The sequence below is a fragment of the Mobula birostris genome, chromosome 14 (assembly GCF_030028105.1).
Source record: "Mobula birostris isolate sMobBir1 chromosome 14, sMobBir1.hap1, whole genome shotgun sequence".
Taxonomy (NCBI): domain Eukaryota; kingdom Metazoa; phylum Chordata; class Chondrichthyes; order Myliobatiformes; family Myliobatidae; genus Mobula; species Mobula birostris.
In genome coordinates, this window is record NC_092383.1 from 30,898,695 (window position 1) to 30,926,579 (window position 27,885).

The 27,885-nt window shown below is 40.6% G+C and overlaps 1 protein-coding gene across 1 annotated transcript; it reads right to left on the reverse strand.

The window, feature by feature from the left end:
* Positions 1–68: 68 nt before the first annotated feature.
* idh2 (isocitrate dehydrogenase (NADP(+)) 2) lies at positions 69–27,366 on the reverse strand. Its single transcript, XM_072278310.1, has 11 exons — positions 27,103–27,366; positions 18,121–18,212; positions 15,347–15,512; positions 9,664–9,824; positions 7,959–8,102; positions 7,359–7,495; positions 5,744–5,895; positions 3,471–3,583; positions 2,770–2,867; positions 1,167–1,259; positions 69–433 (listed from the first exon to the last, which is right to left on the reverse strand). The coding sequence occupies exons 1-11, from the start codon at positions 27,206–27,208 to the stop codon at positions 346–348; spliced, it is 1,350 nt and encodes a 449-aa protein (XP_072134411.1). The 5' UTR covers positions 27,209–27,366; the 3' UTR covers positions 69–345.
* Between the last annotated feature and the right edge of the window lie 519 nt (positions 27,367–27,885).

A 27,885-nucleotide genomic window follows, 5' to 3' on the forward strand; every position in this document is an offset into this window, starting at 1 on the left:
AACACTGTTCTTCATGTGCTTGGCAATAAATATTTTGGAATAAGAATCAAAATAAACACAAAAAATAGTTACACTTTAAAAGGGAATTTTTATTGCTTCTTGTTAATCAATGCCAACTTAATTCCTAGTGGCAAATATATTACAGATCTTAAATGAAATGCTTCACAATACAAAACTCACATCAATCCAACAAGCTTCTGTACAATGTCCTCCCAGACAATGCTGGGGAATCATATCCTTAATAAATTTAAAACTTAAAAAAATATGTAATGACTGGCTTTTTTCCCTTCTATTGATGTGACTTCATTAAGTTAAAAATGAGGTAAAATGGATCCTTTAGACCATCTACTTCTTGCCTAGGGCTTTGTCCAAGTTATTCTTTATGGCATCCAAGAAGTCAGTAGTGTTCACATAATGCTCATTCAATCGGACACTACAGAGGAAAGTAGAACACATTCATTTAAGCAAAATGGAAGATAAACAATATAAAATTGCATTAAGCTTTCATGCATCAATTATCAGTTTTGCTCCATATTTATTAATTTCCAGATTTTCTCTTTTAGTTGGCCTGTTTGTGCCATTTGACATCTACAACCACTAAACTTCATCAAGGACCCTTTAGTTAGCAATGATGATGCAGTAGTTAACAGGTGACCCAAATGCACTTCCACATTATGTTCCCATTTCCAACACAAAAAGCTGTATATGAACAACTTGTGAAGGACTAAAGCAGTGTTTTCCCATGTTCCTTGTTTTAAAGCCCAAGCTCAGCACTTACTCTTCCACTCTTACCCACAATTTCTATCTGTAATCATTGGGCCAATCAACCCAAATCCCCAGTTCCCCTAGTCTAAGCTAAGAATTTTTTCTCATCCACATGCTAGCCAGTCCAGTCTGGATTGAAACTTAAATTCTCCAAGAGAATCCCTGAATGAAAACATTTCAGTTAAGCTCCAAGATTTAGCCTTGATGATATGATCGGTTATTGCAGTCAGAAAGCTAGTCTGGTTGCAGATCTGTGCAGAGATAGGCCACAGTCACCTCTGGCATGAACAGTACAGATCAAACAGCTTATTCTAAACAACCTTGTATTGACAGTATAATTATGAAGTGATAAAACCTCAGGAAAGACTTGGAGTAATGATTAATTGAAATTCTGAACTTACTGGCTGAGACCATGGATACAGCCAGCAAGATCCTTTGTCATGACACCACTCTCAACAGTTTCAACGCAAACCTGCTCCAGGGTCTGAGCAAACCTGTTAAAATGAAAAATAGTATTACAGTACATTTGAACCAGCAATAAAAATATTACAAGTTACGAAGTTTCACTTGACTGAACAGAAGTTAACGTTGCTGCAGATTAAAAAGCCCTACACCTGACTAGTTCCTGGAAAATGAAGTGCGAGATTTGGGACAGGCATTGTTCCACCCTTGCAACTACCAGATGTGATAGTTGTACAAGACTCAAAGGATTAACCCGTGTGCATTTTGCAAGATAGCTGGCTGGTGGTGTAGTGGCATCAGTGCTGGGCTTCAGAGCGAAGGCTCCCGAGTTTGAATCCAGCCGGCTCCCTTGCACGCTTTCCATCCATGCTTGGTTGTCGAGCTAGCAACTGGGCCTCGTAAAAATAAGAAAGCCTGCTTAAAAAAATGCCGTCACAACGGCGTCCTGATGACTCCATTCGGAGTTAAGGACTTTCTTCTTCTTTACTGTGCAAGATGAGAAGGCTATTCAGTCACCAGTTTTTGACAAAATTTGACAATGTCAGCAGCAGGGTGTGATAGGCAGCAGTATCCTGATCTCAGCTTTTACATCTTTTAGATTTATAAGGATGTTGCCTGGATTGGGGAGCATGTCTTATGAGAATAGGTTGAGTGAACTCGGCCTTTTTTTCCCTGGAGTGACAGAGCATGAGAGGTGACCTGACAGAGGTGTATAAGATGATGAGAGGCATTGATCGTGTGGATAGTCAGAGGCTTTTTCCCAGGGGCTGAAATGGCTAGCATGAGAGGGCACAGTTTTAAGGTGCTTGGAAATAGGTACAGAGGAAGGGTAAGTTTTTTTTAAAAACACAGAGAGTGGTGAGTGTGTGGAATGGGCTGCCAGTGACGGTGGTGGAGGCAGATACGATAGAGTCTTTTAAGAGACTCCTGGATACGTACATGGACCTCAGAAAAATAGAGGGCTATGGGTAACCCTAGGTAATTTCTAAGGTAAGGAAATGTTCGGCACAGCTTTGTGGGCCAAAGGGCCTGTATTGTGCTGTAGGTTTTCTATGTTTCTATCTGCCTCTGAGCTACAGAGAGTAGATTACCTACACTTGGAAGGTCTCTTCCAGCCATGAATATGAAAACAATTTCAACTCAGGCCAGTTAATATACAAAATGTAAATACTCAGGTTGGTTTTGGAATGTCTACAAGGTTACAAATATCCTATCTATAATGCCTTGACATTAATAATCAGCCAGAATCCAAATTAAATACAGATTTCCCATGCCATCTTCAGTTAGGAGGTAGCATTGGCATTAGCATGATTGACCCAATCATAGAGATAGATGCAATGACTCCTGGAGGGTCAGATATGTAACAAAAGCATTGAACTCCAATCCAAGCTCATCCTGGGATGCCACATTACAAAACAATACAAAAGAATAATTGAGGCTGATGGTTAAAGATCAAAAGTTAGAAATAAATGCATGTGAAATAAATCACCATTTTTAAAATGTCATTCCAAAGTATTTATGATTTTAATGAATGATCTTTACCTCATAAGCTCCTGATTACCATCCAGCTTTCCGCGGTGCTCAAGGCCTCGAGTCCATGCAAAAATACTAGCAATAGGGTTGGTGCTGGTAGGATTGCCCTACAATGTGAAGATTAAGATTAGCTCTTTCCAAACAATCCTGCAATTCTACATCACTGAAACCAGTTTCTTCAGTTGGTTTCCTAGAAGGGCAATCAACCCACAGAAATAGTAAAATTCAAGAAAATTGTTTAGTTATTCAGAGGTGAAAATTAATTAGAGTTAAGGATAAAAGGAATGGAATTAATTTATCATCTTTTAAAGAAACAATACAGACATGACAATGGTATCACAGGAGAGCAGAGCAAGAGTCTAGATAATAAATCCACATAGTAAACATTTATACAGTGATTATGTAAAAGCCTATACTTAATATATATATTTATTAAGTAACCAAGTATGGATTAAGTTTTAATTTATATAAGGATTTGTTTGACTTTGACTGACTTTATCTTTTGCAAGATTAAGCCTAATGTAGACTTTTGTAAAGGCAATTCTGAAAGGATGATTTATTTATATTTAAGCCATTCAAGGCCATTTATGACACTAGACAAGTGCAAATCAAGAAAGCAGAATCATGCTGACACTGCAAAGTAAAGCTCCAGTGATTTTCACCCCCAATGCCAAAGCAGTTTGCTTATCCATCAATCTCACTGCGCCTACCTTTTGGTGTTCCCTGTAATGGCGCGTAACTGTGCCATGAGCTGCCTCTGCTTCAATGGTTTTACCATCAGGACAAACCAAAACAGAAGTCATCAAGCCAAGAGAACCAAACCCTGAGGGAAAACAAAACAACATATATAAACAAAGTCAGCAGATGCTGGAAATCCAAAGCAACACACACAAATTGCAGGAAGAACTCAGCAGGTCAGGCAACGTCTATGGAAATGAATGAACAGTTGACGTTTTAGGCCAAGACCCTTCTTCAGGACTGGAAAGGGGAATGTCACCACAACAAAAAGATGGGGTGGGGGGGGGAGGGAGAGAGAGGATAGTTAGAAGGTCAGCTGGCTTCACCTATCTTCGCTTTCTCCTATGGTCCTCTCTCCTCTATCAGATTCTTTCCTCTCCATCCATATACTTTTTCTATCATCCTGGCTTCACCTACCACCTTTTAGCTAGCCTCCTCCCCCTCCCCCAACCATTTTAATTCTAGCACCTTCCCCCTTACTTTCCAGTCCTGAAGAAGGGTCTCAGCCCGAAACGTTGACTGTATATTAATTTCCATAGACGCTGAGTTCTTCTAGCATTTTGTTTCCATGTGATTATATGTATAAAACTGTACCTGTAGATTATTAGAGGTATAATTGTTAACATTTTTAAATTAGAGAAAGCTAGATGATGTGAGCTGCCTGTACAATAATATTTATGTTACAGATTTTAAGTTTACAACATGAATCACATCCAATACCATTTTAAGCTTATTGGCAAAGAAAGCAAACTGAGCACTCAAATGAAGAATGCATTCAATCATTAAAGTGGTGTAGAATTTAAACTACACTTCTAATTTTGGTATGAAGTTAGACGTGTATTGTTTGGGACAGCAACATTAGTTCCTCCATTTTTTGCTACTGCTTTATACTCAGCCTCATCCCTCCCAGGAATTTGTATATACATACTTATGAAAATGAACACAGTCAGGACAGAACAAAGTTACAAGAAAACCTTGTTTACATAGTATTTGCAGGAGAATCAATTCAGGAAACTTCAAAAGGGAATCGCAATCAACCACAATAACTCAACACAATTCCAAATTTGTTCAACACTTGCTAGAATTAACAGAACTCATGGACTTTATACACAAGAGAATACAACCTCAGAAGCTACATTGTCAGAAAAACATGAGAACAAACGTTGGATGTTACCCGAAGCATTATCAGCTAGTCAAAAATTCATCTGGCACTGAAATTTTCAATAGCAGTGTAATGGGTCAGTGATTGGCTAAAGTACGCACATTCACAAGCACAACTCAGAGAAAACATGAAATATTACGATGTACATGAGGTATAAAAATCTCAAAAGATTTGTTGCAAAACAGGCAATCTTGGAAAGGCCCTAACTGGGCACGATGGCAATATGATGGCAAATCATCAAACAGCAAAAGTTAAACTTGCCATTAATCTTGCTCTAGTTTTTAAGGCAATAATAAGTTCAGTACAGTTCTGTGATCTTATCATTTATCACAATTGTGTTAGAACTAAGGAAAAGGTCAATCAATTCCCTGAACATCCTCTGTCCTTTCATAGAATCATGATTGATCAGATCTTGGCTTGACCATAACCCACCCCCCAAAACACACACCCTAAATCTCTCTAGGGACCCCAACCATCTGTCTCAGCCATGAACACTTTCAATGATCCTGCCCCATTACTCTCTGGATCATAACTCTTAAGGAACCTCTCATATGTCTTACATGGACCACAAGCAGCAGCTGTGTTCATTCAAGACTGATCCAAAAATCACCCAGCTCTGCCAGTTCTCGGTATCTACACAGGCCAGAACTGCATCTCTCCACCACACCCTCCATACTGTATTCCTCTAAACCCAGAAAAATGCCAGAGCAAATTCTGGATGGTGGGAGGAGGAAGAATTCCCTTCATTCCTCCTTCTCAATTACTTCCTTTTAGGCAACCAACACTTGCATCAACTGGTACATTTAGAAAAGTGAGAACTAAGTAATGTTAATATCCATTGAGGACAAAGCTAACTAAATTTTGAATTTCTCCCCAAGTGAATAAAAACTACTGAATAGGTACATGGATAGGAAGGGTATGGAAGGATGTGTGTCAAACTCAGGCAAATGGGACGAGCTTAGTGGGCCCCATGGCTGGCATGGATCAGCTGGACTGAAAGGCCTGTTCCTACATTGTATCACCGACTCCAAGAATCCAAAGAATGACATTATCTTAGTGATGGTTAAAATAACATGCAATCACCTTGAGCTAGAATATCAGATTGCACATCACCATCGTAGTTCTTGCATGCCCAAACAAATCCACCAGTGGATTTCAGCACTTGTGCAACCATATCATCAATGAGACGATGCTCATACCAAATACCAGCCTTCTCAAAGTCTGCTTTGTACTTCCTGTGGGTGAAAAAAAAAACACACATTAATGTTATTTCCGGAACACAAGTGTAAAGGAGAATGAAATAATTGTTAATCCAGATCCAATTTAGCACAAAGAAACACAATAAGATAAAGAACATGATAACAAAAAATTACAGAGGAGTATATATATTTGATTAACTGTAATAGAGCCTTCCTGGCCACAGCAGTGCAGCTTCTGTACCATGCTGCGATGCAGCATGTTAGGATGCTCTCTACTGTGCATTTGTAGGTCATGAGTACTGATGTGTATAATCTGACTCTATTCAGCCTCCTCAGAAGTAGGCATTGGTAAACTTTCCTGATTGCATATAATGGTCCCAGATAACATGAGAGGCTGTGTGAGATGGGCACTCTCAGGAGTTTGAAACTGCTTATAGTTTCCACTGCTGAGCTGATGTAAAGAGGGACTTGAGTTCTAAAGTTGATACCTATCTCCTTTGTCTTGTTGACATTGAAGATTACTTGCTTGGAACCTGGCCTCAAACTTTTCCACCTCATCATAGGACTTTGCATCATTGTTGACGAGCTTTACCACTTTGATGTTATCGGCAAATTTAACAATGTGATTACTCAGGTGTTTGATCGTACAGTCATGTGTGAGTAGAGTGTACAGCTGTGTTGAGAATGATGGGATAGGAGGAGCAGTTGCGCATTCTGTCTATCTAATGTCTTTTGGTCAGAAAGTCCAACACCCAGCTGCACAGGGGTATGTTTAGACAGAATAGGAGTTTCTTCACCAAGGTCACTGGGACAATAATGTCGAATGCCGAGCTGGAATACAGAAACAGCATTCTAACACAAGAGTCCTTGTTTTCTAGGTGTGCCAGGGCAGGTACATGACAGATGCTACGGCATCTTTCAAAGAGTATTTCCATCGGTAAGCATTTTGGTGAGTGTCCAGTGTGGCAGGAATGGAGTTTTTGATATATACCATTTTCAGCTATTCAAAGCACTTCATAACAATTGGCACCATGCCATCAGGTGGTAGTCTTAGTTCTGGAGGTGTAGAGTTCTTTGGTACACGGATGAATGGTGGCTGATTTGAAGCATGTGGAGGCAGCATTGGCTGGCATTGTGTTGCATGCCTTGAAGCGTGTATAAAAATTGTAATTTTAATAATCACACTACCACTAGGTACAAGTATAACACAGAAGTGACTTAGTTCTCTTTCTGATGATCTAGCAATGCTGAAACTGCTAATTCTTCTCCTATCCTGAAATTTTGGACAGCTCTGGAAGAATACATCATCTCTTTTCCATTCATCAGCTTTTCCACTAGAAAACCTACAACTAGCAGACAAGTTTGGAATGGCAGTATTTAAATAGTTTAATTGTAGTGGCACAAATGTTAATGTTATCGCTTCAAGAATGTCTAAAATTTCAAACCAGTTTTAATTTGGATAAACATGATGTTGCAAGAGAAGTAAGACAACCACTTACTTTTGAAAGATGTCTTCAAAAATGTCTTTGAATCGGCCATCATAAGCCTTTAGAATAGTATTCTTTGTACTCATGTAGAGTGGCCACTTCTTCTGTAGAGCATACTGAAAGCAACTGTGTGCAAAGCCACTGATGGACTAGAGCAAGCAACAAGAGTTAGACTGATTGGAAGGCAGAGGCAGACAACCTCAAACCAAACATTTCAAGATCATTACCAACCCTCTGACAGAATACAAGACTGATTTAAAGAGTGCATCTGCGTTCCTGTTCATTTTCATTGCAATCCCCTGATTAGATTAACTAAAATTAGAGGCATCCCTTCACAATCCTCAGTTTAACCTTTGAGGCACTATCAGCCATAAGTACTGGCATTCCAAGGGAACTTTAGAGATCATAAAATATTGGATGGCTCAGCACCACAGTTTTTGTGCTATGTGAGCCAATTTCAATGAATACAGAAAGCTAGTGCACCTTTGAGTAACACAGTAAGCAAGAGCTTTGCTATCTGGAGATGATCAAGAAGTGGAAAACCCAACACTCGACTGCCAGCAGACTTTTTCCAATGGTGAAATAACCATTAATAGGAACTTGTGAATTTACCTCATCTGTGTTGTACATGCCCATTCCGACACCTCCTCCTGGAAAGTCATACACCTCCCACTCTTTCGCTGAACTGGCATCCTTTGGAGTGAAGACCAACTTGAATTTTCCTGGTTTGTCCACCACAAAGTCTGTCGCTTTGTACTAAAACAAAATAGACAGGATATACAAAAATCTGAGCAATTTAAGGTTATTATTCTTGTAGCATGGGATTGAGTATTTTATCTCCAATTAAAAGATTACAGAATGCAAAACAAAATGTATGGATTTTGCAATGGGTACTCTGGATTGAAAAATGATAGAATTTAAACTGATGAATTACCCATCTGAAATGGTGTACGTAGAAATTAATTAGCATTTTTTAAGTTGAGTAGGATGCCAAATAAGGTTATTGAAAAGATCAATTCAAACTGGTTTACATCAGACAAACTACTAGAGGCAATAAAGTCTTAACGAGATATAGTAAAGCGGGGCAGTCAATGGAAATAAACAGAACAAATAATGTGGACATTCCTAGAGTGGTTGTGTTTCCTGAATCACCACACCAAAGGCAATTTTCCCCTTCTGACCTTCTATAAAATCCAATCGCACCAATTAAAACAATTTATCCAGCACGTATATTTACATCAGACAAAGATTGATCTATTCATTTGAAGCCCAGTTCAAATCAATTAAGAATGTTCTAAAAAGCAACATCCGAGTCTCATAAGGAAATCCTCAAATCATTAAACTTCAGAAACATTCAAGACTTACTAGTGGGAATTAATCTGGAGAACTTTCAAGGCAATTCAGACAAATCAAAATCTGACCATTCCCTGAACACTTGCCAGGAATGTTTCATCCCAACATTATAAAATTCAAAACTGTGAGCAATAAGGTTTTCAAAACATAAAGCTCCTCTGTTGAACTGAAGAAACTGATTTTTTCAAGTTATGCCCTTCTTTCTCTACTGGCCCTATTACTGCAATTGCTTGTAGGACATTCAGCAGTGCCATTGATGGTACGAATCCTACCCAAAAATTAAAAATCAATCTCAACAGCATTTAATGAAGCATTATCTGGAATAACCACACTGCACAGGGCCACGGTAGGTGGTTTACTAAGAGGCAACTACTACTTTATTTCTACTTCAAGCAGGTAACGTCAGTTCAGTAATGACCTTAAAATCTCCCTTGGTCCTTTGCAAAATAAAGGTAATTAATTTAAAAAAGCATCATGCACCACTTCATTTTCTTACTCTTACTTGTCATGCTCATCCATTCATCCCATCATCAATCACTGGGCATTGTAGGTCATAACTTGCAACTTTGTTTCATTCAATGCAGCTTCTTTACAGCCAAAGTGATTTCTCAGCTTCAAATAAGCTGTTACAGCAGGTACTTTGGCACTTGCCAATGGGCCATTTAACCAGACTCAACTCATGTTCCCACTGTATTGTGCAAAGCAATGAAACACAGGCAAGCAATAGAAAACATTCAACCTCCAATGCTGACTTAACCTATTGGTATTGGTACCAATTAAATAGGAAAACAATGGAATTTACTGATTGTTGTATCATGGCATTTTCAATATCAAAACTCCCACAATTCTAATAAATATTGAAGCTTTAAAAAAAGTTCTTTTTAGAGAGCAGCTTGAAGGATCGATTACAGAACATGTCATTCAAATTATTTTAACTTCATTACTGAGGAGTAAAGTGACATACCTGATCACCATGTGCATGCCTGCCAATAGTAATGGGCTTGGCCCAACCAGGAACAAGTCGAGGGATATTGTTACAGATAATTGGCTCACGGAAGACTGTACCTCCCAAAATGTTTCTGATTGTACCATTTGGACTCTTCCACATTTTCTTCAGTTTAAATTCTACAAAAGAGATCATTCAGTGGAAATATTAACTCAATAACGTAACTGAAAGAATGGCCAGGAGCTGATGTGCACTCTGATTCCAACATCTAACATGCTTCTCACATGCTTTGTAACATAAACAGGACACTCCAATCATGTGTTGCCCATTAAACCTTCTCACCCAAATCCCAGTCTTCTATTCCTTTCACAATTTCACTTTTACTAACACACTCCCCTCCCCCACTTCATACTTAGAATATGCACTTAATTGGACACATTCCAATTTTTTTTGGCATTTACTTTTAACATTGGAGACCATTTGACCCATGGGGACCACATCAGCAACCAGGTGGGAGAAATCAGTCACATTCCCACTTCATTGCTCTGTAACTTCAACTCATTCTATTATGCCCATTAACTTCTTTAATTCTTTTGTCACTCTCCTACATCAAGGCATAGCCAAGTAACCTTTCAGCACAAGTTGGTGAGATGGGAGGAAATGAAGTACCAGCCCATTTGAGAATGTGCAAAACATCACACACACTAAGCACCCATGATCAGGATCAAGCCAGGATCCCTAAACCTGCAAGTAAGAAATGCTAAATGCCGTGCAATCCATACAGTCTTTATATAGATGGATGCACCTTTGCATAACGAGAATTTGCTATAACTTTAAGAGTGAGGAAAACTTGCACCCTTGTAATGATTCGGACAGTATTATATTTTTGTATCATTATTAAATTGCGACTTAATTCCAAGAAAAACTGGTATCACTCCCACTCAGATTTGCTCTATAGTTCTGACGCTTTATACCTCCCTGTGAATGGCTTTAAATTTAGGATAAGCTGGTATTTCTTTCCTGCCTATTTCATTTCTGAATATTCTTCACTGATATCACAAATGTTTTTCTCAGATCAACATCATGTAGATGTTACGTGTGTCCTTGAATGAAGCGTAGAACTATTAAAACAATTGCTTGAACTTGTTTGTTTCAAGTTGATCTTTTAAAAATGTTACATTGGTTAAAAAACTCCTGGCATAATCAGTTCGCACTTGCTTTTGGCAGTACAGCTACTTTGGCTAGCTATCTGCTGATGTACAGTACTGTGCAAAAGCCTTAAGCACGTGTAAAAACATTCTGTAAAGTGAAGATATTTTCAAAAATAATGAGATGTTTCAAAATATCAAAAAAATTACTATAAAGAGCAGTAAACAGTAAAAAACTAAATCAAATCAACATTTGATGTGACCACTCTTTGCCTTAAAACTGCATCAATTCTCTTAGGTACACTTGTTTCATAAGAAAAACAATCAGCCGGTAGGTTGCTCCAAGCATCTTGAGAGAACTTGCCACAGTTCTGCTGCAGACTTTGACTGTCTCAGGTAATCCCACACAGCCTTGATGATGCTGTGATCAGGGCTCTGTGGAGACCGTACCATCTGTCGCAGAACTCCTTGTTCTTCTTTTTGCCGAAGCTAGTTCTTTATGACCTTGGCCGTGTGTTTGAGGTCATTGTCCTGCTGCAGAATAAAGTTGGAACCAATCAGCTCCCAGATGGTATTGTGTGATGGATGAAAATCTGCTTGTACTTCTCAGCATTGAGGGCTCCATTAGTTCTGACCAGATCACCAACTCCATTTGCAGAAATGCAGCCCCAAATCTGCAGGGAGTGTCTGCCATACTTCACTGTTGGCTGCAGTGTCTTATTCATATAATGCTCTCAATGTAATTTCTACAGACAAACTATCTCCTGTTTGAGCCAAAATTTTCAAATTTTGACTCGTTAGTCCAGAGCACTTGCTGCCATTGTTCAGCTTTCCAGTCCTGTGTTTGGGTGCATAGGTGAGTCTGTTTCCAGTTTGGAGGAATGACTTTCTGGCACCAACGCTTCCATGAAGACCGCTCCTGCCAAGACTTCTCCAGACTGTTGAAGAGTGCACTTGGGTGCCAGTGATTTCTGTGAGTTCAGAGTTGATAGCAGTGCTGGACTTCTTCTGGTTTAAAAGGGATGTCATTTTGATGTACCTCTCATCTGCTGCATTTAGTCTCCATGGCTGACTACTGTGTTGCTGGTCCTCAATCTTGCCCGCTTCTTTGTGCTTCTTCAAAAGAACTTTGACAGCTTGAAATTCCTGTCTGCCACAGAAGTTCTGCTTGGGAGCAACCTTGCTGATGCAGGATGACCACCTCGTGTCTTGTTGCTATGCTCACTCTTGCCATGGAGTAGGAATTGATGAGTTGAAGGTTAAACTGTCACTTCTGCCACACTCTCACTTTTAGTTTGTTTGTCCTTCACCCAGTTTGATTCCTTCTACATGTTTTGTTTCAGTTAATCAGTTTAGTTCATTCAACTCATGATGTAATTGATCATTAGCATCCTGCTTGTTATCTTTGTTTACTCATGCACTGAGCTTGATACCTACAAAGTAATCAAGTTTTTATTTGAAAAATGGTTTATTACTTAATTTGCTACTTTCTTTAATGAAATACAAACATTTCTCCATTACATTTAATTTTTTTTTGGAAAATGGAATACGTGAAAATCTAAAATTTGCTCTTTTCTGTTGACATACTAAGACAAAAATAGACATTTAAAACGAAACTAATATAAAAGACCAAAGATGCCTAAGACTTTTGCGCAGGACTGTACCCTTCACTAGACAAGGTGGAGTAAGATGGAAAGCTCAAGGTCTGGTTCAGTAGTTGGTTGATCAGCAATATCTGAAGGAAAAGATAATTCAGACTGCTGCAGTCTTTCAATGACCTTTACAAATACAATTAAGTTATTGGTATTTCATAGGTTAACGATACATATTTAGGACTAATAGATGAGCAGACAATCGAAAACATGGAGAATGCCCAATAGTTCATTTTATATTGGCATCTTCATACCTTTAGTAAAGGGAAAGAGCAGAAGATTAGCCGAATGGCAGGAGGCAAAGAGTAGGAATAAAGGGGGCTTTTCCTAGTTGGCTGCTAGTGACTAGTGCTGTTGGTCCTCTGCTTTTCATATTACACATTAATTATCTAGATGACAGAACTGATGAGGAAGCAGGGAGTCCACACAAGGATCTGGACAGACTAGGAGAAAGGATAAAGTAGTGGCTGATGGAATAGAGTACAGGTGTCCCCCGCTTTTCGAACGTTCACTTTACGAAACTTCACTGTTACGGAAGACCTACATTAGTTCCCTGTTTTCGCTAACAGAAGGCATTTTCACTGTTACGAAAAAAGGCAGCACGCGCCCCGAGCAGCCGCTCTCCCCCCAGATTTGGAACTGCATTCTAGCCAGCATTGCTTAAACACGTGCCTGTGAGCAGCCGTTTGCAAGATCAGTTCTAAGGTATCAGAAAAGCCTGAAAGAGCTCGTAAGGGTGTTACACTTAGCATAAAACTAGACATAATTAAGCGTTTTGATCGTGGTGAACGAAGTAAGGACAAAGTGAGTTTGGCTTGTGGAAGTTGACAAAGATGATGTTGAAGAGATTTTCCAAGAACTGAAAGATGAAGAGCTGATGCAATTGGAAGAGGAAAGATAACAATCAAAACTGAATGCAGTAGCGAATGGACCGAAAGTGAAGTTGTCCAGGAACTGAACGTGAAGCAACTGCGTGAGATTTTCGCTGCAATGATAAAGTACAACTTTAATTTTGAAAGGGTACGTCAGTTTAAGGCATATTTGCAGGATGGTTTCAGTGCTTACAAAGAACTAGCCTTCCACATCAGCCACAGCAGGCGATGAACCTCGGCCTTCGACATCGAGGCAGGCAGACATAGAAGATGCTCTGCCTGCCCTGATGGAAACAGACGACGAGATGACCGTCGGCACCTAATTAATTAGCTTGTTTGTTTCGGTTTTTTTCTTAAAGATGTGCTGAGTGCGTTCCAGCTACCGCTGTACGACTGCACTCTTCACGGATTGGTATCGGGTCGCTGCCCAGAGGGTGGGGACCACTGCACCACCCCAACCTCCGACGACTCAGCCTAACATACCATCATCAGTATGCTTGATGTCTTCCCGATTCCCGTAAGTGATACTACACTGTAATTTGGCAGCTTCATAGCTTAAAGGTTACTGGAGAGTGCTTGCGCCGTGCTTTTGCCGAGAGCACTTGCGTGAGATTTTCGCTACGGAGAACAGTGCGGCGATGATTGTGGAAAAGTATTTCTACTTTATATAGGCTGTGTATTCATCACATCATTCTGCTTTTACTATATGTTACTGTTATTTTAGGTTTTATGTGTTATTTGGCACGATTCGGTAGGTTATTTTTGGGTCTGCGAACGCTCACGAATTTTTCCCATATAAATTAATGATAACTGCTTCTTCGCTTTACGACATTCCGGCTTACGAACCGTTTCATAGGAATGCTCTACCTTCGGATGGGGAGGGGGGAAACCTGTATAGGAAAGTATATGGTCATGCACTTGGGTAGAAGTAAACGCAAAGACTGTTTTCTAAATGGAGAGTGAATCCAGAAATCAGAGGTGTAAAGGGGCTTGGGAGTCCTAGCGCAGGATTCCTTAAAGGTTGAGTCAGTGGCAAGGAAGGCAAATGTAATGTTAGTATTCACAACAAGAGGATTAGAATATAAATGCAAGGATGTAATACGGAGGCTTTACAAGCACTTATCAGACTGCATTTGGAATACTGTGAGCAATCTGGGGCCCCATAAATAAGGATGCGTTGGCACTGGAAAGTGTCCAGAGGAATGATTCCAGGAATGAAAGGGTTAACATATGTGCAGTGCTTGATGGGCCCAAGCCTGAATTTGCCGGAGTTTAGAAGAATGAGAGGGATCTCACTGTAACCTACTAATATTGAAAGGTCTAGAGTTGACATGGAAAGGATGTGTCTTACAGTGGGAGAATCTAGGACCAGAGGGAGTAGCGTCAGAATAGAAGGATGTCCCTTTAGAACAGAGATGAGTGGGCATTTCTTTAACCAGAGGGTGGTGAATCTGTGGAATTCATTGCCACAGATGGTTGTGTTCATCAACTCATGGTGTATTTAAAACGGATATTGACGGGTTCTTCATTAGTAAGGTGTCAAAGGTTATGGGGAGAAGGCAAGAGAATGGAGTTGCGAGGGAAAATAAATCAGCTGTTATCGAATGGTGGAACAGATTAGAAGGGCTGAAGGGCTCAATTCTGCTCCTACATCTTATGGTCTTATTACATCAACTTGAAAGAGCAGTCAATCCTTTCATCAAGGCAGTGAGAGTGAAGGGGTCTAACAGAGCACTGAAGTGACAGTTTGAATCAGAAGGTGAAATAGCTCATGAACTCTCATCTTCTGATTTAATGCAAGGCTACTACCACATAACCAAGACTAACGTCACAACCAACTATATCCAACTACTGGCAGGGTCAGCAAATTTCAGAAGTTAATTAAAGAGGCACCAGAGATCATAATTATGCAGTGATTATAATGTAAATCTTGAACTGAAACACTTTCAGCAATACAAATTACAAGAAGTAATACAAATTAGTATTTACTTAGAATTACAAACTTAAGCTGAGAGGATAAAATACTTACCTACTACTCTCTCCTCATCGGGGGTAATTGTAGCACACTTAACAGCAACGTGATGCTTTTGGGTTGCTAATGCAGAATCAATGGTAACTTGATCATTTGTAGCATCCCGATGTGGCAATCCCAGATCATAGTATTTCATCTCCACATCAACATTGGAAAGGATGAGCTGCAGAGAAAAAAAAATTCTCTTAGGATTAAAATATTGCAAGCCTTCATACTGTTTGAGTAATAAGGCATAGTGTCACAGGGAAGCAACATCCATCAAGGATCCCCACCACATAGGACCCGCTCTCTTCTCGCTGGTACCATTAGCAAGAAGGTACACAAGCCTCAGGACTTGCACCACCAGGTTCAGGAGCAATTATTACCCCTAAACCACCAGGCTCTTGAACCAAATGGAATAACATCACTCAACTTCACTTGCCTCATCACCGAAATGTTCACACAACCAACAGACTCTCTCAAGGACCTCTTCATCTCATGTTGTCAATACTTATTGCTTATTTATTTATTATTATTGTTTCTTCTTTTTGTATTTGCACAGTTTGTCTTCTGCACTCTGACTGAACACCCTAGTTTGGCAGTCTTCCACTGATTCTGTTACAGTTATTATACTTTAGATTTGTTGAGTATGCCCACAAAAAATGAATCTCAGGGTTATATATGATGATATGGAGTTTGATAATAAAATTTACTTTGAACTTTTTTCAGCTATCAAACGTTTTATCAAACTTAGTCAGGTCGTTTTATGATTTAGTAAAGATGCACTATTTTTACAGTGCATTATGACAATTCACAGTGCAGATTCCATCTGCAATTCCAAAGCATGCATTTCTTTCATAAAAAGCAATAACTGATTTCTGAATCCAAATGAGTTTCTCCTATTCATTCTGGTTTCCTCCATCATCCCAAAGCAGTGTGGGTTTGTAGATTAACTACCTTCCAAAATTGTTGTAAGAAAATACAGTAACTTCCTGGTCAGGACATGCTAAATAGTTAATTTGCAAACTCACAAATCAGCCCATCTGCATTTTTCATCCATATTATTACCAACAGAATAACACTACTCTTACCACCACCTTGCTCTATAGTCAAGCCAATTACAAATCCAGTACTTTTACAACAATGATGGAGAGCTAAAAACCAGCATCCTAGTAGGAAGATGAATGTCACAGACTGAACGATAACAAAGTTAGATTTTAGCCTTTAATGGTAAAGAACATCTCAACCTTTACTACTTTGACGTACTTGTGGACCCGTATGCATTTTGGATCTTTTACAACTGTATCCATACGGACGCACACATGTTCCTTTTTCACCCTACAACTGCCACATGTCCGATTATGGTGCTCCAATCTCAAAATTTTGGGCGTTTCCTTCCAAGCACCCTGTCAACAGATCACACTTTCCTCTAGCTGATCAGTGAGAACACAAATCCACAAGCCTTTTGCATTCCTTTCTACACACCCCATGTTCTTATCAGCTCTTTCTAAAACAATTTGACAGCCAATAACTTCAGCATTTTATCTGACCACAGAACCAAACATTCAACCACAACTTGAATTAGATAGACTTCTATCTCCTGCATTTGTTCCACTCTCACCCCAGCTTATTTTCTACTAAACCCTTATCTGTTCTTTTGTCCGTGGTTACATCATTAGACTCCATCTGTATACTCAAGTTCATTCAAAAAAATTGTCAATCTCCCTTCAGGAACAAAACTCCACCCAGCTAAATGTATTCATTCAAAGAATCAACTCTTTGGCTTCCAGCCAGGCACAGATATCGATTATAACCAACATTCTGATGACAAGTTCTGCCCTCTTCAGGGGTGATGCCGGGGCATATCTAGCCCTGTGGTACTTATATCCCCTTAGTCCTTCGATCCTGATTGGTTAGTCCTCATCGAATCAGGTTTCCGTTCACCCACCTTGTTTACAATCAAATTCCAGTTCTTACTTAGAGTGAGATCTCTGTCTTTGTTAAAATTCTTTTCTAGTTTTATATCAATGGGTTCCTTTACCAGGCAGTCCCAAAAGCCATTGGCATGGCACAGTAGTTTAGTGCCAAAGTCAGTCCTATGTTCTCCTACCGCCAATTTCTCCGGGTAACCCAAACAGATACACTCCCGTGCTCCCTGATGTGTGTCCCACCTGGCCGATATACGCTGCTCCACATTCACAGGGAATCCTGTAAGCGTCAGCTGACCCGAGTCCCAGGTCATCTTTGACCAGCATGAGCTGTGATTTAAGCTTCCTTACGGGTCTGTGGGTGGTAATAATCTGGTAGTTCTTCAGGATCCAGACGATCCTTCCAGAAACCATGGAAATTTAGGGAAGACAGGCTGTAGCGACAGGTTCCTCCTCATTGTAAGGTTTCCTAGTTTTTCTATCAGCCCTTTTAAGGCCCAATTGATTTCCTTCACCTTGTAGCCATTCTGTAGGAATGTCATGTGTAATCATCTTATTCCGTCGGGGTATTCATTCAAATTCTCTGTTTAAATAGCTTTGTGGTTTAAATTAGTAACATCGAAATATGCATGCCCCAATCTATGACTACATGGCTATGGCACACAGTACAGAGGACACACGATCTTAGCTGCTTGTTAGAAAAGTGTTTATCCTTCAACTAAAAGAACAAACCCAAAGAGAATTGTTACTTTTATAAGAAAAACTCAAATCTTCAGTCTACGCCAAAGCTCTTGACATCAAAGAAATTACTGAGTAAGGACTATCACCAGTTATACAGTCAAAATTATGTGCAAAGAATCCTACCTTCTCCTTGATAAAAGCCCAAATGATGCGGGTCATCTCATCACCGTCCATTTCAACCACAGGGTTGGTCACTTTAATACGCTTGTCTGCATCTGTTCAAATGAAGGCAACTTAATCACGTACTCCAATCATTTAACTACTAAAATTTAAACTATTAAGAATATCTTGCTCTAAATGGGTTTAAGTGCTGTAATAATTCTTGCCATGTATAAAAAAATTGAAGGTCATACTCAGTCTTTGAAAAGCTTACAAATTCGGATCCTGGTGTAATACAGATCTGTAGTGCCTTAAAGTCCTCAGCCCCCACAACTATTTTCACGCCTTACTCTTATTTCTAAATTTAAAATATATTGAAGTAGGATTTTTTGGGCTAATCTACAAAAGATTGTGCATCATGTCACATCAAAAGAAATTCCAAAACATGTCAACCATTTACTAAAAATTAAAAACCAAAATTGTGAGGCTGAAAGTATTCGTCCCCTTTGTACTTAATATGCTAACTTTCCTCAGGTGCAATATACCATATTACTTTACCAATTCACCCAATTTGTTGATGCAGTGATTTCATAATAAATATCCCCTCTCTGCAAGATCCAACAGTACAGTAGATTTGCAACAGATCAAACTAAAATGAAGACAAAGAAAGCATTCAAGACAAGATAGAGGAGTAGAAATCTGGGAAAGAGCGCAAGGCCACCTCAAAGGCACTGAACAGACCACAGAACTCAGTGCAGTCCATCATGAAACTACATCCACACTGCATGGGTCAGGCTGCCCTATAAACTTAATCACCGGAGAAGAATGGCACTTGTAAGAGAAGCTACTGTAATGTCAACAGACACTCTGAGTGAGCTGCAGAAGGCAGTGGCTGCAACTTGAGATGGCTCCACAATCTCCAAGGCCTTGCGCAGAATGGGTATTTATGTAAGAGTGGCAAGGAAGAAGTCCTGGCTAAGAAAAACATACCTTTGCCCATAAAGACTTTGCAAAGCATTACTTTGAAGATACTGTAAAGATGTGGAAGGTCTTGTGGTCAGATGAAACTAAACTGGAGCTCTCAAAACCAAGTGGCATGTGCAGCATAAATCTAATACTGCGCATCAGCCAGGTAACACCATTCCCACTGTAAAGTATGGTGGAGGTAACATCATGCTATGGGACTGAAAATCTGGTATGGATTGATGGGAAGATGAATGCTACTAAATAGAGAGATCCTGGATAAAAACCTGCCAGTCTCTGTCAGGAAGCCTAAACTGGAGAGGAAGTTCCGTCTTTCAGCAGACAATGACCTAAAGCAACACTGTCAGAGCAACCATGGAGTGGCTTAAAATGAAGAAAATTGATGTCCTTGAGTAGCCCACTTAGATTCCTGACCATAACCCAATCAAACATCTCCAGCAAGACCTTAAGTTTGCTGTCCACTGCCGCTCCCCAATTAACTTGGCATAGCTTGAGCAATTTTGCACAGAGGAATGGGCAAATCTTGCTCCATCACATTGTGCAAAGCTATTAGGGATTTATCCAAAATATTACTGGCTGTAAAAGCTGTGAGAGGTGGTTCAATTAAGTACTGAGCAAGGGGGAGGGGTAATGAATACTTTTGAACAGCCGACATTTCAGTTTTTGTTTTCTTTTTTGTGCTTTACAATTTCCCTGTACTTTGGGATCTACTATGAAAAAAGGGCCACGTATTTCACAAATAAAAATATCTAAGAGTTAAATTGATCAAAATCCCTAGTTGTAATATTTATGTGAACAAATGTTTGGGGCTGAATACTCTTACTAGGCACTGCACAGATGTCAGTGAAAAGGCAGGATCTGCAAATGAACATGTTAAAGAAATGACATTCAAAAAGATGAAGGTCACACCTGGGAAAACATTGCTGTTTAACAGTTGACTAGGTCTGTCATTGGTTAATAGTGTCAAATTTAATAAGTTGTAACCTCAAAACAATTACATTGATTGTTCTGGTCGAGTAGTTTCTAACAATATACTAATATAGCCTACGGATACGCATCGTTGTGGGTAACACACACAAAATGCTGGAGGAACTCAGCAGGCCAGGCAGCATCTCTGAAAAGAGACAGTTGACATTTCATGTCATGGATTCTCACAGCTACCTGAACTATACCTCTTCCCACCGTTACTTGTAACCATCACCGATCTTATTAGCTCTGGGGATTTCCCATCCACTGCCACCAACCTCATAGTTCCCGCACTATACAACTCCCATTTCTGCCTCCTACCCAAGTTCCACAAACCTGCCTGTCCATGTAGACTGGCTTGTTCCTGTTCCACTGAACTCGTATCTGCATACCTGAACTCTTGTTTTATTCCCCCATAATTCAGTCCCTTCCTACCTATATCTGTGACACTTCATACATTCAGGCTCTTTTCAATGATTTCAAGTTTCCCGGCTCCCATCATCTTATTTTTCCTATGGATGTCCAGTGCCTATAGATCTCCAACCCCCACCAGGAAGGCCTCAAAGCTTGTCTCTTTCTGGACACCAGACCCAACTGGTACCCCTCCACCACTACTCTTCTCCGACTAGTGGAACTTATCCTCACTCTGAATAATTTCTCCTTTAGTTCCTCCCACTTCAAACAAAAGGAGTTGCCACGGCACTCGCATGGGTCCCAGCTATGTGGAACAGTCCATGTTCCAAGCCGACACTGGTGACCATCCCGCACTTTTCCTACATTGCATGGATTGCATTGATGCTGCTTCCTGCACCCATGCAGAGCTTGTCAAATTCATCAACTTTGCCTTCAATTTCCACCCTGTCCTCAAATTTACCTGGTCCATTCCTGATACCTTCCTTTCTCATTTTCTCTGTCTATGTCTGGAGACAGCTTATCTATAATAAACATACAGACTCTCACAGCGGCCTGGAGTACACCTCTTCCCACCCTGTTAGTTGTAAAAGACCCACCCCCTTCTCTCAATTTCTCTGTCTCAGCTGCATCTGCTCTCAAGATGAGGTTTTTCATTCCAGGACAAAGGAGATGTCTTCCTTCTTAAAAGAAAGGGGCTTTCCTTCCTCTACCATCAACGCCGCCCTAACCACATCTCTTTCATTTCACGCATCCATCCTCCCGCCACCCTACCAGGGACAGGGTTCCTCTTGTCCTCACCTACCACCCCACCAGCCTCCGCATCCAGTACAATTCTCTGCAACTTCTGCCATCTCCAACAGGATCCCACCACCAAGCACATTCCTCTCCCCCAACTTTGTTTTCCGCAACAACTGCTCCTTAAGCAACTCCTCCATACTGATCTCCCTCCTGACAATTATCCTTGCAAGCAAAACAAATGCTACACATGCCCCTACATCTCCTCCCTCACCACCATTCAGGACCCCAAGCAGTCCTTCTAGGTGAGGTGACACTATATCCAGTGCTCCTGGTGTGGCATCCTGTATATCTATATAATGGGAGATTGCTTTGCTGAGCACCTACACCCTGTCTGCCTGAAAAAGCAGCATCTTGCAATGGCCATCCATTTTAATCCCACTTCTTATTCCCATACGTCAATCCATGGCCTTCTCGACTGTCGTGATGAGACAACACTCAGGTTGGTGGAACACCGTATATTCTGTCTGGGTAACCCCAACCTGATGGGATTTCTCAAACTTCTGGTAATCCCTCCCCCACCTCATCATTCCCCATCCCCTTTTCCTTCTCTCACCTCATCTCCTTGCCTACCCATCACCACCCTCTCGTACTCCTCCCCCCTTTTCTTTCTTCAATGGCCTTCTGTCCTCTCCTATTATATTTCCCCTTCTCCAGCCCTGTATCTCTTTCACTCATCAACTTCCCAACTCTTTACTTCACCCTCCTTCCTGGTTTCACCTATCACCTTGTGCTCCTTCCCCCCCCCCCTTTAACTCTACTCATCTTTTTTCTGCAGTCCTGCTGAAGGATCTCAGCTTGAAACATCGACTGTACTCTTTTCCATAGGTGCTGCCTGGCCTGCTGAATTCCTCTAGCATTTTGTGTGTGACGCTTGGATTGATTTCCAGCATTTGCAGATTTTCTCTTGTTTGTGCCTGGAAACTAGGTAATCAACTGAATATAATACTAAATGTCATTTTCAAGCCAGATAAATCTTTGGCAATTCCTGAATACTTCGAGCATTAAAAGGTAGTATTCGTTGTTTATAAAAATGCATCATCCATCCTATACAACACTACAACAAATATTTGAATGCAGATGTTATTGAACATACAAAGATTAAATGAAAATTGTAGTTCTGCCTTTGCTTAAAAATGAAATATTCCTTCACAAATCTCAGAAAAGCTATTGCAATCCAACGCAAATTTTACATCTCTATTGAATCTTTATGGATACGGACAATATGCACATACTGCACATCTAAGACATTCCATAGCGCTATTTCTGCCATCAAAAAAAAAATCAGCAAACAATACCAAACGTATCCTGTAAGGAGGAACTCTGCATCTAATTCTTCATTTCTCTCTCCAGCAAAAAATACACAGCAGCAACCTTGGAACTGTGGATTCTCCAAGCTCAAGTGAAAGCAGGATACTTCTCAGTTTTTAAAATATAGCAGAAATCAAATAGTGTAATGGATTTGACATTTAGTTGGGAATTAAAAAACCTCTCCACAGCTTCAAGGTTATTGCAAATCTTAAAGGCGATCATACTCCATAATACATGACCGCTTTGGCACAGAGCCATTTCTATGTTCCCAGGATTACTCTCGACTTCCTCCCTTCACACAAGGGCAAGATTGGAAGACATTTACAAGCTGACATTTCAAGGTTGCATTTCTTGCAGCAGCAGGCCAATATCCACACAAAGAATAAAGTCTGCAAAAGAATTTGACTTCCAAGTGGTTTGTCCTGATCTTATCAAAGATTGGCAAGATTTTCTTACGCCAAAAGCAAAACCTGTACATCGGATGGTGAAAAACTATTTGGCTGAGAGACATTATTAATGACAACTTAAGAAAGGTATTATTTCCCTCAGAGAATAAGCAAGAACTGCTTTAAAACAACAATCGCTCACGAGAGCAGACTATTAAGATGCAGTTTCTCACACAAAATAAAGGAAATCTGGAACTCTCCCTTAAAGAATGGGGAGATGGTCAATGAAAAATTCAAAATTGGATAAGTAGTTTGGAATAGGTATTACAGGGTAGGTATGGTCCAACTGAATCCTAAAGCAGACTTGATATTCTGATTCACACAATCCAGAAAAGTTAAGTACTGTATATAGTTAGAGTCAAGGTAAACTCTACGTCCAATTCTATATTCAGGGCTCGTTCTTAAAATCTCACTTCATTAAGGAGGGTCAAGAAGTTAATTTCATTACAAAATAACTTCCAGAAATACTAGAATATGTATTACATACTTCATGCACTGCTTGCTATGTTAATTGAGAAGCTGTAGTTCAGGGAGCAATTTTTGCACCTATTGAAATATCTCAAAATGATCATTTAAAACACAAGTCAAGTCAATGCTGTAACCTGGAAGAAAAAGAATCCACTTACATGACAGAAATTTAATAATGTCGATATTATGAAGTTCATTAGATATACAAGTGGGAATGTGCAAGTTTCTTCAAAGTTCCACTTAGTCCTGTTACATACCTCAAGGAGATCTTGTGACTTTCTTGTGAGAATGATGTAATGGTCTTCTGGAGATCGCCTGATGTAATTTTCCCGCTGATGTGAGGTCAAGTGATGACATGTTCACCACGTGTATAAAAGGGAAGACCCCTGGTGACGCAGTTAGTTTTCCAGTTAGAACGTCAATGAGATACTCCGCTCTGCTGCTTATTTGCATTATAACGCAGTTTTAATTTAAAACAGAGTTTTATGTTCTAATGTAAGGTACAGAAATCTGCGCCGGCAGTTTGACCAATCGCTGCATGGTTTGTTGATGTATCTTTTCAGTAACGTTGGAGAGTGAAGACGGGTTTGGAAAGTATCGACCATTATTGAATTCGCTCAAGAAAGTGATCTGCATGAGATAGCCTCTGCTAAAAAGGAAGCAGAAAAGGCTGTGCAGGATCTATTCTACGGAGGAGGAAGGTCAGTGCCTTTAAAACCATTTTACTTCCGTTGTCGTGAATCCTGTGGACAAGGCAGGATCTAACTGGGAGTGGCAGTGACGTCGTGTCTTCGAGAAATTCGTTACTTCATGAAAGTCTCTCCTGAATGACTGTATAAATCTCTTGGACTGTAAAATTTACCATTCGAGAAACTGTGTTTGAATTTATCGCTTTAAGAACTGGTTTCGCATTTATCGCTTTAAGAACTAGTACTGAGTAGCCGTTTACTGAATGGGCGCATAGCCGTTTACTTTCGGTTAGGGTTCTTGTTTTTTTTTCATCGTTTATCAGGGTTTAATAGATGTTTGTTTATAAATCCTGACTCGATATATTCATTGTTGCCGATCACATGACAGTCCGTATATCTGTATGCCTACCACTGACCTCTAGAACATGCTTTACAAGGTTGAAGAGGGTTAAATGGGGTAAATAAAGAACTGGCTCTCTACTGGTTATAGACCAAGAGCAGGTAGTCACAAACTGAAATAAAAATTACATACTTCTAGAGCTAGGCCATTTCAAAGCAAATTAGACAGCAATTGTACAAAGGAAAATAAAATGCATTCTTTCTTCAAAGCAATGGCTGCTGCATAATTTTAAAATTTCAAGGGAAGAGATTAATAATTTTGTCAGATTTAGAATATTAAAGGAACATAGTGAAGATATTGATAAGCAAATTAACGTATTGACAGCACCTGCTTAAGTTGAATGGCCTCTTCTGTTACCATGAGGACATAAAACTGGTCACACAAAGGGCAACACAGTAGTATAGTGATTATTGTAAAGCTTTACAGCGCCAGTGATTCCTGCTGCTGTCTCTAAGGAGGTTGAATGTTTTCCATGTGACCTCCGGCTGCTCCAGTTTCCTCCCACATTCCAAAGACATACAGGTTAGTATGCGATGTAGCAACATCCTCAAAATGTGTTGGTCATTGATGCTGTTTCGGTGTACAGTCAGTTTAGTAAATTGACAAATAAAGCTAATCTCTCACTTGTATGACACATTTGATTAAGACAGAGGACAAATCTGTAATACCCTTTATATCACACAAGCTTAAATACTCAAGTGGATATATATGTTTGAGTGATATGAAGGGTTTTGGTGGAAAACGTCCTCTAAACTCTCTGCACAAGTCATCTTCTCAACATTCACCAACTGCTGCGTGAGAAAGTTAAAATTAGAATGTGGGTGGGATTACTATGAATTGATTGAATTTTCCAGTATTCCTTAGGACCAACAGACAGGGGGAAAAATGTCCACCTGTGGAAATGGACTCAAGTTAAATGTTAGCAACACTAAAAATTAACTCCACTTGATGGTTGACCCAGCAGAAGAAACAGTTAAAACCTTACCCCCTCCCAAAGAAAACAGCTTTGCAAGGAGGCCATTAATAGTTATTCAATTCATTCAAAAGCAAAATACTGTAATTATTCAAATCCAGCATTTTTCAGATAAAGGCTTAAAGATGTGGCAATTTTTATTAGGTTAATGGCTGAAGAAAGACAAAGTTAAAGAATCAGGTGACCGATCCTTCCATCAGTACAGAGTAAAACTGGGAGACAAAAAAATTAAGATGCAGGCATGGGAGGTCTGTTATCATGGGAAAGACACACATTTGATTAAGTGACAGGAGAAAGGTGCAAGACATAAAAGATCAATGGCAGGATTAGTGAACAATGAATGCCTGCAGATGCATAGGGAGTAGAATAGTTAGAAAAGAAAAAATGCTGATTAACTAACAATGTAAAACTGTAATTTGCTCAGTTAAAAGATGAGGTGCCATTTTGAAACATAGTATGAAATGGAGGATAGCAAGAGCTAGAAAGCAAGAGAAGAAAAGTGTAACCCACACTTGAGGATAGAATTATCAAGCCACCCTTCAACTTAAAAATAGAAGCCAGGCCTGCAGTCAGCTGGAAGATTTTAAGTCTCTTATATCAATCAAGTACTGATTCAAGATTAGTCTGGAATAGGTATTTTATACAAAAGAGGCCAGAATAAAATTGCCCAAAGCACCAAATTCCAACACAAGTGATTTAACCATACAATCTAGTGAAAAAAGCCGCAGTTGCACCAGGCTGACTCCCATTCATGAACTTGAAATTCAATCTGCAGCATCTATTCAGAGCCTATATTATCCTAAGATACTAATACTTTAAACTGATTTTCGCAACCGACCGTGATCCGTAAGCAAAATCGTTTTCCACCATCGACTGAGAGCTGAACTCGCCAAGTGAACTAACACCAAATTGATTAACACTAAAAGTGCTGGCCGAGCAAAAGTTATGAAAGCTATTTTAACCATTTTATTCGGGAAGCTTTCAAACCAAGAATGCGACACAAAGCAACGAATTGTAAAGCACAAGTCCCTTCCTTTCATAAAGGGTACATGCAAGGTTTGAACACGAACGTCAGCGAGTAGCGGAAAGGGGAAGGGTGCCTCTCAAAGCGGATTTAGTGGTACAGAGAGAAGCTGAAACCGCTGTAACTGAGGCCACGTCAGTGGGTAATGAGAGGGGCGAAGCGCTCCTGGACAATGGCTACAGCGCCCGAGGCTCCGATGGCAAGCCGGCGACCTTGAACTGACCTCCGGGGAAGGGCACCGCAACGGCGATCGGGACGGCTACCGGAGGCCACCTCGCCCCCTCCCAAAACCAGATCGGACCCCCCACCCTCAGTATTCTCTCATCCCTACCAACTGCCACCTTAGTTCGGCTGGAACGGGAGAGCGGATAGAGGGGAAGTGTGTGTGTGTGTGTGTGTGTGTGTGTGTGTGTGTGTGGGGGGGGGGGGAACCAGGAAGGGGGATGGGAGAAAGAATCCGGAGTGCGTGGCTGGTGAGCAGGGAGAGGGGTTATGGACCTTTCTTTCCCACCCCCGCCGAGCTGGCTGGCACTCACAGTTGCGCCGTTGCCCGATTTGACAGAAGATCGGTGCCATCGCGGCGGGCTGCCGAGACACGCCGAGCCCCAGCCGGCTCCATGCCTTCAGATAAGCTGCCATCATCGATCTCTCTCTCTCTCTCTGTCTCCCCCCGGTTTCCGTCGGAGAATCACTCAGCACCAAACCCTCCCCGGCCTTCCGACTGCCCAGAACGGACCGCGCGCGCTCGGCTTTGTACTGACAGCGAGCCGGCTTTCTCCACGACGTCTGACGTCGGCAACGTGGCGGCCCGCGTGCACGCACCGAGCCGGCCACCTTCTGTGCGCGCCCACTCCCGCCAAAGCGCGGCCCATGCTACGTCCAATCAGGGGCCAGTAAATTGGTGGCGGTGGCGGAGGTGGGAGGGGGGTGCGAGATGTTGACGTCAATACGTGTGCCCGACCAGTAGATCTATGCCGAGATGTTGGTGGTGGCAATTTCTGCTGCTTAGGGGTGCCTGAATTACACTGATTTGGCATGTCTTCAATCATGTATAGGCATTCCTGATGTCAGACTCTACAAACCATTCTATTCCAACAGATTCACAAGGGAGGCAGAAGGAAAGGATGTTCTTGAAACATCCTTGAAATTTCAGTATTCCCACTGGGAATTCCTATCCCACAGCTGCTCAAAATTGAGAAGGAGTATGCAAGATAGCGCCGAAACCTAGAGTCCATGCATATCACTATACAGAATGGGGATTCATCTACAGTATACTGCCGTATGATTGTCATCACTAAAGCAGATCCACATTGTATCAC

Coding starts and splice junctions, on each gene's coding strand:
- idh2 (XM_072278310.1), bottom strand. CDS start 27,208: ATGATGGCAGCTTATCTGAAGGCATGGAGCCGGCTGGGGCTCGGCGTG. Junction 18,213..27,102: donor AATCGGGCAACGGCGCAACT/GTGAGTGCCAGC, acceptor TCATTTGAACAG/ATGCAGACAAGCGTATTAAA. Junction 1,260..2,769: donor GGTAATCAGGAGCTTATGAG/GTAAAGATCATT, acceptor TCATTTTAACAG/GTTTGCTCAGACCCTGGAGC.